This window comes from Dama dama, chromosome 22, assembly GCF_033118175.1.
Source record: "Dama dama isolate Ldn47 chromosome 22, ASM3311817v1, whole genome shotgun sequence".
NCBI classification, from domain to species: Eukaryota; Metazoa; Chordata; class Mammalia; order Artiodactyla; family Cervidae; genus Dama; species Dama dama.
Window position 1 is genome coordinate 11,216,499 of NC_083702.1, and position 11,158 is coordinate 11,227,656.

At 49.0% G+C, this 11,158-nt stretch overlaps 1 protein-coding gene across 1 annotated transcript in view; it reads right to left on the reverse strand.

Moving 5' to 3' along the window:
* The window catches only part of LOC133043610 (chromatin remodeling regulator CECR2), a 115,115-nt gene extending 106,389 nt beyond the window's left edge, over nucleotides 1–8,726 (reverse strand). The window contains exon 1 of the mRNA XM_061124617.1: nucleotides 8,597–8,726. Within this exon, the coding sequence (XP_060980600.1) occupies nucleotides 8,597–8,722 (126 nt within the window). The 5' untranslated portion in view covers nucleotides 8,723–8,726. The remainder of the gene's footprint in view (nucleotides 1–8,596) is intronic.
* Between the last annotated feature and the right edge of the window lie 2,432 nt (nucleotides 8,727–11,158).

The following is an 11,158-nucleotide window of genomic DNA, read 5'->3' on the forward strand; positions in this document are numbered from 1 at the left end:
GAGGTGATTTGAAGGTTCAACATTAAAAAGATAATAAACAGTTTAGAATAACCGTGGCCCCATCAGTGCCTGTCTGCACTTACTTGCAGGTCACGGGGGAGCACAGAAGGGTGCAGAGTCTGTGGGGACGTTCAGTCCCGGGGCCACAGGCCACCCTAAGAAAGCCCAAGATGCTGCTGTTGACATTCGGTCTCTAAGTCATGTCCGACTCTTTGAGACCCTATGGGCTGTATGCAGCACGCCAGACTCCTCTGTCCTTCACCATCTCCCGGAGTTTGCTCAAACTCAAGAGGCTGGGCCGGGGCCAAAGCTGAAGTGACTGTGACCGTGAGACGCCCAGGACAGGGCCATGCGTCCAGTGCCCACCCTACAGGCCACACACAACACCGCCTTCCGAACGTTTCTACAGAAACCGCGTGCACTGGGCGTGTGGATGATCCACATCACTGAGGGCCGGCCGGAAGGGCCTGACTCCACACCCAGGGGCCTGACTCCACACCCAGAGCCCTGCAGTGTGTGATGGCTTGGACCGCCCCCACGCAACCTTTCCTGCCAACTAAAATGATGCCCAGCGTGAACCCACTGGGCCTGCGGTGCCGCCAGAGCCGAGGCCGCACAGGAAGGCGCGGATTCTGCCTAAATTGCACACCTCGTCCTGCCTGAGGAGCCCCGTCCCAGCACACGGGCATGCACACGCACTGTCCGCATGCACACGCCGGCGCGTGCACACACGCACGCTCACCACCCCCTGCTTCAGTCCTGCGAGAGGGCTGAGGGCCCCCTTCAGGTATGCACGTCATTGTGGCTCCCTCTCCACAGCCCCCCAACCTGTCCTCTTCCCCTAAATGATTCTGGGTGGGATAGGTGTGTAAGGGGGTGTGTGTGTGTCACTCAATCGTGTCCGACTCTGCGACATGTGTGTGTGTATGTGTCACTCAGTCGTGTCAGACTCTTTGCAACCCCACGAACTGAAACCTGCCAGGCTCCCCTGTCCATGGAATTCTCCAGGCCAGAATACTGGAGTGGGTGGGTAGCCGTTCCCTTCTCCAGGGGATCATCCCAACCCAGGGACTGAACCGAGGTCTCCTACATTGCAGGTGGATTCTTTACCAACTGAGCTACCAGGTAAGCCCTAAGGAAAGAATTAACAAAAGATCTGTTTCCCAGATAGAAACAGAATAGAATGGGAAAGACTAGAGATCTCTTCAAGAAAACTAGAGATGCTAAGGGAACATTTCATGCAAAGATGGGCACAATAAAGGACAGAAATGGTATGGACCTAACAGAAGTAGAAGATATTAAGAAGAGGTGGCAAAAAAAAAAAAAAAAAAGAAGAGGTGGCAAGAATACACAGAAAAACTATACAAAAAAGATCTTCATGACCCAGACATCCTGGAATGCAAGGTCAAGTGGGCCTTAAGAAGCATCACTATGAACAAAGCTAGTGGAGATGATAGAATTCCAGTTGAGCTCTTTCAAATCCTAAAAGATGATGCTGTGAAAGTGCTGCACTCAATATGCCAGCAAATTTGGAAAACTCAGCAGTGGCCACAGGAATGGAAAAGGTCAGTTTTCTTTCCAATCCCAAAGAAAGGCAATGCCAAAGATTGCTCAAACTACCGCACAATTGCACTCACCTCAAAAGCTAGCAAAGTAATGCTCAAAATATTCCATGCCAGGCTTCAGCAGTACATGAACCACGAACTTCAGATGTTCAAGCTGGATTTAGAAAAGGCAGAGGAACCAGAGATCAAATTGCCAACATCCACTGGATCATTGAGAAAGCAAGAGAGTTCCAGAAAAACATCTACTTCTGCTTTATTGACTATGCCAAAACCTTTAACTGTGTGGTCCACAGCAAACTGGAAAATTCTTAAAGAGATGGGAATACCAGACCACCCGTCCAGAGGCAAATCTGTATGCAGGTCAGGAAGCAACAGTTAGAACTGGACATGGAACAACAGACTGGTTCCAAATTGGAAAAGGAGTACATCAGGCTGTATATGTCACCCTGCTTATTTAACTTATATGCAGAGTACATCATGAGAAATGCTGGGCTGGAAGAAGCACAAGCTGGAATCAAGATTGCCGGGAGAAATATCAATAACCTCAGATATACAGATGACACCACCCTTATGACAGATAGTGAAGAAGAGCTAAAGAGCCTCTTGATGAAAGTGAAAGAGGACAGTGAAAAAGTTGGCTTAAAACTCAACCTTCAGAAAACTAAGATCATGGCATCTGGTCTCATCACTTCATGGCAATTAGATGGAGAAACAATTGAAACAGTGACAGACTATTTGGGGGCTCCAAAATCACTGCAGATGGTGACTGCAGCCATGAAATTAAAAGACGCTTGCTCCTTGGAAGAAAAGTTGTGACCAACCTAGACAGCAAATTAAAAAGCAGAGACATTACTTTGCCAACAAAGGTCCGTCTAGTCAAAGCTTTGGTTTTTCCAGTAGTCATGTATGGATGTGAGAGCTGGACTATAAAGAAAGCTGAGTGCAGAAGAATGATGCTTTTGAACTGCGGTGTTGGAGAAGACCCTCGACAGTCCCTGGGACTGCAAGGAGATGCAACCAATCAATCCTAAAGGAAATCAGTCCTGAATATTCATTGGAAGGACCGATGCTGAAGCTGAAGCTCCAATACTTTGGCCACCTGATTCGAAGAACTGACTCATTTGAAAAAGACTCTGATGCTGAGAATGATTGAAGGCAGAAGGAGAAGGGGACAACAGAGGATGAGATGGTTGGATGGCATCACTGACTCGATGGACATGAGTTCGAGTAAACTCCAGGAGTTGGTGATGGACAGGGAGGCCATGCGTGCTGCAGTCCATGGGGTTGCAGAGAGTCAAACACGACTGAGCGACTGAACTGAACTGTTTCCTGGGCTGATGATGGCAAACGCAGCATAAATAAATCCCATCAACCCTACACATAAAAAAAACATTACGTCCAGAACAGGACTCCCTATGGGGCGGGGTCCCATTTGTGGATTTGCTGGTTTAGTTTCGTACGGAATTAATTTCTAAGATAGGGACCCCAACACAGCGTATAGAAAAAGAAAGTGAAAGTGTCACACAGTCGACTTTTTTTTGCAACCCTATGGACTGCAACCTGCCAGGCTCCTCTGCCCAAAGGATTTTCCAGGCAAGAATACTGGAATGGGTTGTCATTCCCTTCTCCAAGGGATCTTCCCAACCCAGGAATCCAATCCGGGTCCTCCGGCATTGCAGGCAGATTCTTTACTGTCTGAGCCACCTGGCCCTAACCAATGAGCTCAGGAAAACTTTCTGGATCAGTTACCTGTGCCGTGCATGCTGAGAAACATCTCAAGGGAATCGCAGCACTTTGGCCAGAGGAACATCCTAGAAATCACCTAGTCCACAATGGTCTTTTTATACATAGGGCATCTGAAACCAAATGATCTAAAATCGCAGCACCAGGTAATGACAGAGGTAGGTCCACAGTCCAGGTTTCTGGCTCTCTGCATGATTCCTTCAACAAGTACCTTCAATCCCATCAACTATATCTAAGGCCATCTAGTTAGAAACTGTGCCTTCTGTCCCCCTGGACTCTGTCCACACCCACTTTTTATCTAAACCACGTGTGCACTGGCAGTTTCCCAGGAATGCCAGAGCTCCTCATTCTTACCCCCAACCCAACACACCACAAGAAGCCAGCCCCTTAAAAAAAAAAAAAAAAAAACTGGAATTCAGCCCTCAGTCTCTCCTGATCAAAGGGCAGACGGTCCGTTGTACCAAATGCTGCCATGTTGCCAAGTCGTATTTTGGGCTTCCTCACTGTGTTCCAGAAAATTAAGCAAGACTGAACTGAACTTCCGTGGTAAAGCAAGCCACATGCTAACATGAGTTGTCCTTCAGCAATGAGAGGTTACTGCCCTTTCCACAGCTGGAGAATCTCTAACTACCCTTTTGAAGCTTCTCGAATAGGCAAATGAAGATGAAGACAACGACTTCCCCTTTAAGACACTGGTACAAGCAGAATGGGATCCACGGTTCACCTTGGGGGCGTTACACTCTGAGGGAGCAGTCCCCCTTTCAGGTTTCAAGATCTACTCTCTGTTATTCACATCCTGTTCTTGGGCTTTCCTCCTCAGAGAAGGAGCATATCCTGAGTCTTAAGGAGACACTGAGCCTCTGCTATTTTCCATTCAATAGATTATTGTAACTACTAATTTTTGCACCATGCAGCATGTGGGTTCCCCGACCAGGAATCTAACCCTGACAGCCTGCAGTGAACTGCAGAGTCTTAACCACTGGACCTCGAGGGAAGTCCCACAAACTACTAGTTTTTGAATAATTTTAAGTCCCTTATTTCCTTTAGTCCTGCTCAAATGCCATCTTCTCAATGAGGCCACCCACACCTTTGCAATCCCATGCACTGTAGCCTGCCAGACTCCTCTGTCCATGGGATTTCCCAGGCAAGAAGACTGGAGTAGGTAGCCATTCCCTTCTCCAGGGGATCTTCCTGACCACTTCAGGGGATCAAACTCAAGTCTCCTACACTGCAAGCAGACTCTTTACTGTCTGAGCCACCAGAGAAATCCCTCCCACACCTAATCACCCTATTTTAAATTGTAACAACCCACCCCCTCAACTTGGCCCTCTCTGTGTCAATTTATTATTATCTGTCTCCTTCCACTAAAAAAGGAGTGTTTATGTTATGTTCACATCCCTATCTCCAGCACTTAATAGACTGCATCTAGCACATAGTGGATGTTCAATAAGTATTTGCTGAAAGAACCAAACGAAATCATGAACTTGTCCCTCTGTATTTGGATCCTTTAAGATGTGTATTTTAAGATCCTTTAAAAGGATCTGTTGTACCCCCACATTATTAAGAACCAAAGAACTCTAAACCTGCACTGTGAAATCTTGGCCATTACTTCTAGGTCCAGCCATTCATTTTATAAATAATGAAAACTAAAATAGAAGCTGTGTGATGTAGCAGCACCAGCAAAGAATTTGGTATTAAAGAACCTGAGATCCAGGTGAGTCTGTGCAAGAAATTTAGCCTGTCTAAACTTCCAATTTCCTCATCTGCAAAACTGCTACTTCCCAGTGATGATTAATGATGACGATAGATAAAATGAGAAAACATTTGGAAAATGTACAAAGTGCTATACAAGTGTCCTTCACCATTAGGCTATTTGACCTGCCGAAGGTCACAGAGGCAGTAGTAGCAAAACAAGCCTAAGAATTCAAGTTTTCTAACTCCTGATCCAGGGCATCTCATGTCATGAAACTAGCTTCTGGTTCCCCTATTCAAGGCCAACTTAAATCTTTCATCTAGTTCAAGACCTTTTAACCTTTTTATGGTTGGGATCGCTTTCAAAATTTGATGAAAGTGACAGCAAAGTACATACATGTACACCAACACAAAATCTCCTATAACCCATCCTTGGGCCCCAGGCCCAGAGAACTAAGACTGATATACTAATAAGTTACTCTCAGCAAGTTTTTATCACCTACTTTCATAATTATGAATAATATCTATGAATAAACATAATAATGTTTAACAATTCATGCCTAAGGATTCAACCCAAAGGATTCGTTCTCAAAGCAGGAAGCTCGGGGGGAAAAGTACACGGGACTTTTAATAATAAAAATCAGATTATTTTGATCATGTTGCCACTGTATGAACCAGATAATTCTACATGACCACTTTCAAATAATCACACAGAGGCCCCATGGTTTCCTCTCTGGAGAAAATATACCCAAAATGTTTATAATGGAATTTTTCCCTGCAACCCTCTACCCATCACAATTAACTCCAGACAAGATTACTGAAGATGGTCTATCCTCCCTTAACCGAGATCTAGTTAAGTATGATGCTATTCACTGTAAAGAGCACTTGTTAGGGGAAAAAAGAAAATCAGTACTAAATCTTCAGGAAGGTCAATTCACCATTCTTCATTCTCTAATCAGGACAAAACATAACCAGCCTAACCCACTAGAATGTTAAACAATCATAGAAAATTTGATAATATAAATGAAGTGGTTCCGCATTTGATAATCCTGAGGCAAAGGAGGTGTGCCATGAGCTTCTTTGATAATCCATCCAGTTAAGCAGCTAGTAACAGATGTTTCATAATACCAGCCACTGAATTCAGTATCGTTATTCTACAGTTGTCCAGCTACACACAGCTCAGTCTCCTCATCTGGAGAATTAAAATGGGCCACAAACACACTGTGAGTGTGTTTAGGAATTTCTAAGTTAACAGTTTTTATCCCTGAGTGGTGGGATTATGGGTGATTTAATTCTCTTACCTATATCTTGCTATAATTTTCAAGTTTTATATTGTGATTATGCACTGCTTTTTAAAACCACAAATTTTGAACTTAAAACATGTCTACACATTTGCAGATTTTTGATCTGATGACTGCAGAACCCCTATCTGTGGGGGCAGCAACACAGATGTCCCTAAACACAACCCAAAAAACAAGAATCCAGTATACTGATTCTTCTAAAGAAATCTTGTACATTCAAGGCTAATTAACAGAGGAAAAAGGTTTTCTTACATGCAAAAATAAAAATATCCACTCTTAGGGGACCAGTTAAATGGGAGGTCTTGACCCCTTACAGAATTGCAGCATGAATGCTCCCAGCCTGTCAGCTATCTAAGAGATTGCCTTGTTTTAGATAAATACAAGCCAAGTCCTTGAAGATTCTGCTTCCTAAATTTTCTGTAAATCCATGGGTTCAGTTTGGTTGTCAAGGGTAAGATGAGTACTTTCCCACAGCTGAAAACTAATTTCCTAAAAAAGCTGATATCCAACTTCTACCACTTGGTTTTATTCATCATTTCTATCTTTTAAAGTTACAGTAAATTAAGATTATAGGGTCTTTCCAGCCATCCTAACAGGTACACCTCAGTATTAGTACTGTTTTTTGTTCGTCTGTTTTAAGAAGATTCTTCCAGTGCATCATAAACTGTAATGAAGTGATCCTTTTTCAACCTTTCAGAACAGTAAATTAGATTTAAAAAAAAAAATCACCTAACCAAAATAAATTTATTTACTTCTTAGAGTATCAAAACTGATCATATTCTCAGTAAATTCTGCACTCTCAGAATCAAACTTGCTAGAAAACTAAAAAATTACTTTGAAAATTTTAATTTCTGATAATTAGTGAAAACTTTAATCTGCATTCATCAAATTCATCAAAACACATTCATGTGAAAAAGATTACAGAATAATTACACAAGTCACTAATAGTTAGCCATCGACTGAACATCTCCAAATTATAGAGAGATACGGATGATTACCATAATATATACAAGTTGAATTCCAAATATTCATCCGTATATACTTCAAATAGCGTACACTGTAACTACAACCACCAAAAAAGTGTCACTTCCAAGAAATACTGGGATCCGAAGAGAAAACACTCATCTCAAGTGGCCCTGATTATTCACCTGTAGCAACGATTTTTCACTTCTGTTATACATACAAATTGGACCTCTCAGATCAGGTTACATTTCCTTTAGGAATTAAAGCAGCTAATACTTAGAAACCACAGATTTATTTCTTAGAACATAAAGCGTTATTTATAAATTACTCTAGATTTCTGTAACAATTTAGGGCAAAATTTGTTACCTCTTTTTTTTTTCCCCCAATCAACCAAATCGGAATATTTGGATTTTTGAAAGATGAAGTTTTCTGCACAGTGTTTTTAGACGCGGTTCGTGAACTCTAACCTGTAATTCAGCACCGCCTCAGTTTTATCACATTTCAGGGAGAAAATGGGGCAGGGGCAAGTTTAGCGGCACCGCGTCGGCATTGTCACCACAACACCTCCCACCACAGCCACCATTTTGAGCAGCAGAATTAAAGTGCTGAGGATTTTGACCAACTAAAAGGAAACACGGGGTCTTCGGGACAGTTGTGGAGCGAGTCCTGACGCTCAGCATTCCCTAATCTGCCGTTTCTCCCCCTCAGTCCGCGGGAACCGCCGTCCCACTCACATTTTTAGAAAAAGCCGTGCTCGTCCGAGTCACGTCCCAACTTTGAAAACGGCGTGCGGCGCCGGGCCCCCGCACCCGAGGCCGCCGCATTGTCGCCGCCGCCGCCCGCCGGCCCGCCCGCCGGCCGGCACCCTCCGGGCTGCCGCCGGGCGCGCCTCCCTCGGGTGGCGGACCCACGGCCCCCGCTCGCCGGCCCGGCCGCGCCGGTCTCGCACCTTTGTCCGGGGCCGCGGCACCGACCGGCCGCGCGCTCGGCCCCAGGCGGCCGGGGGAGGGGTCGGGGCGCCGGCCGTGGGCGCCCGCCCGCCAGCCCGCCGGGCCCCACAAAGCCCGCCGCCCGCTACCCCGACCGCCCGGCCCCGCGCTGCGCCCGCCGGGACGCCGCCCGGAGTAACGGCCCAACTTTCCCCACCGCCCGGGTCCCCTCAGCCCGGACCCCGATCCCCGCCCGCCCGCCCGGGCCGGCCGGGAGCGCTCCTCGCGCTCAGCCCCCCACTCAGCCCCTCAAAGTCAGCCGCTCGGAGGTCCCAGCGCGCCGCCGCCCCGACCCCCTACCCGGGTCCCGACCCCCTACCCCGGCCCGGCCCGGCCCGCGCACCTCGATCTCGAAGTCCGGCAGGCGGAACGCCGTGCGGAAGAGCGAGCAGAAGTGCGCGATGGCCGGCACTTCCCACCACGAGCGCAGCTCGCCCAGCCCGGCCGCGCCGCCCTCCTCGGGGCGCATCTCCGGCCGCGCCGCCGCCTCCGCGCCCGCCGCCCGCCCGCTCCCGGAGCCGCTCCGGCCGAGCTACCGCGGCGGCTGCCCCGGGCCCATCGCGCCGCGGCCCGGCCGCCCAGCCCGCACAATGTCGCCGCGGCTCGCGGGGAACAGATGGGCCGGGGGCGGGCGGGGGCGGGGCCTCGGCACAACAACAACCCCGCCCCCGCCCCCGCCCGCCGCCCGCGGGCCGCGCTCGGGCGGGGGAGGGGCGCCCGAGGGCCGGGGGGAGGGGCTGCGGTCGAGCACCGCCCCCCAGGCCCGCCGGGCCCCGCCCCCACGTGGCCGGGGGTCGCGCCCCTCCGAGGCCGGCTGTCTGCGCCTCGCCGGGCTGCACCCACGTGGGTCCTGGGCGGCGGACCCCACACCCGGCCAGAGCCCGCGGCCTCCTACCCATCCCGGGCCTTGGGAGACACCCCCCCACCCACCGTCCGCGGTGCGCGGGGTGCTGCGAGGGCGTGCGGGTTGGTTCCCCCTGGCCCGGGGGGCGCCCGCGCTCCGGTCCCGTCCGGTCCCGGGCGCAGCCGCTCGAGGACCCGCGTGGGGACCTCTGAGCACCGACGCCCGCCCGACGGGCCGGCGCAGTGGCCGCACTCAGCTGTTATGTTATGGAGTGCGCCTCCGGTTTATTCTCTTCCTCGTTTTATTCCCATCAATTTAGTAACCTGTTCTTTTTTTATATATATAAGGCAGCATTCAAAAAAATCTTAAAGAACATGTATATTTAACTAGATGTTTCCTGGAAGAAAATACACTGCCCCGCCGCTCGCCCCCTGACCCAAACTTAGGCAGTTGTGCTCGCTTATTACCTCAACTATTGAATGATTTAAAATTCACCCGCAGATGCTACCACGTGTCCATCTTTGAAAAAAATGAGTGCCTATCTGAACGCCCCCAGGAGCAGAGGCTGCACTTGAGTGTGTAACGCGCAGCTACAAGGCAGATGCCCTGTGACCAGGTGAGGTGTGGGAAGGGTGACACGCACCGTGGGGTTACCCACGTGACCTGAATTCGCGCTCTCTTCTGGGGACTCTCTAACCCCTGTCTGTCTGCATTTCCGCACGGATCAGCCTGACTTTCCGTACCTTTCCTTCTCTTTTGTGTAAGGATTCCTGCTTCCCTTCACATTTGTTTCTAATCCATTACATCCTGCCTCTCTGCTTCCCCGCTTCTCCTCTGGCTCCTCATCCTGCCCTTTACCCTTTTCCATCTTACCTGTCCCTCGGTGATCTGGGCCCCAGCCTGGTAGTCACAGCGCCTAAAAAGTCACATACCAGGAAACAGAAATGTGACAAGTTTGGGTTACTCTGGCCTGTTTGAATGAGCGCTGCCCTCCCCACACACTGCTGGGTCCTGGAATCCAGCCACACTGCCTTGGGGTGTGGGGGTCGGGGGCAGGGCTGGTGGTGGCTGTGGCTGAGGGGGTCACCCCTCGGTGGTGCTGGTCCTGCCCCATCCTCAGCACCCTTGCCCCCAGGCTGCCTTCTTCATCTGAGGGTCACCTCTCCGTGTCCCATTGAACAGGCACATAGCTTCAGACCTCTTTCTTTCTCTCTCTCTCCCCTTTGGCTCTGATCCACTGTAACTCTCCCCTCCACCCCACCCCACCCCCCGCCCCCCACCAGAGCAGGTCCTTCTCCTCCTCCAGCCCAGAGGTTTTCTGTGTCTCCTTGGGGTTCCTCAAGTTCCGGCTCCATCTGGAGCCTCACATTTGTACCCACACCTTCCTCTGCCTCTGTTGGAGTTGATACCCACAATCCTTGACTGTTGGTTCCACCTTTCCCCTGGGATTTAACTACCTCAAATCTGTTTTCTGGGCTGGCTTCACCTTAACCTCCCGAGACCTGGTCACTGACCCTGGTGCCTCCCGGGACACCCACCTCCTTCCTTCTTCCCAGGAATCTCAGCGCTGCCTTCCCCTGCCTTTTTAAGGCTGGCCCATTTCTCACCCTACAAACACCAGTTGTTTCCTATCCTGTTCCCAAAAGACATACAGCTCTCATACTTTCTCTGTCTCTCTTTTGCCCTCTCTGCCTCTTTTCTGTTTGTGAGCACTGTTGATCTGAGATGACCTTGGAAATGCCACAAGAAATTCTCCTACAGATTTCCTACCACCTCCATTTCCATACCATCTTCTAATTAGATATCTTCCATTAAAAACACACACAACAATACTTAGTTTGACTCGCCTATTTCACTTGTTAATTAATGTGGCAAAAAATATTTGAATTTCTCTTTGCAAAATCTGTAGTAATCTCAGCTGTTACGGGATTACTCTAGGCTCCTGGAGGATAATCTGGGGAACTAACCAGCATTTTCTAACACCATTTCTTTGAGAAATACATTGCAAATTCTGTATGATCAGCTAAAAACAATTACTTGAACCTTGGAAGGCTTGTGACA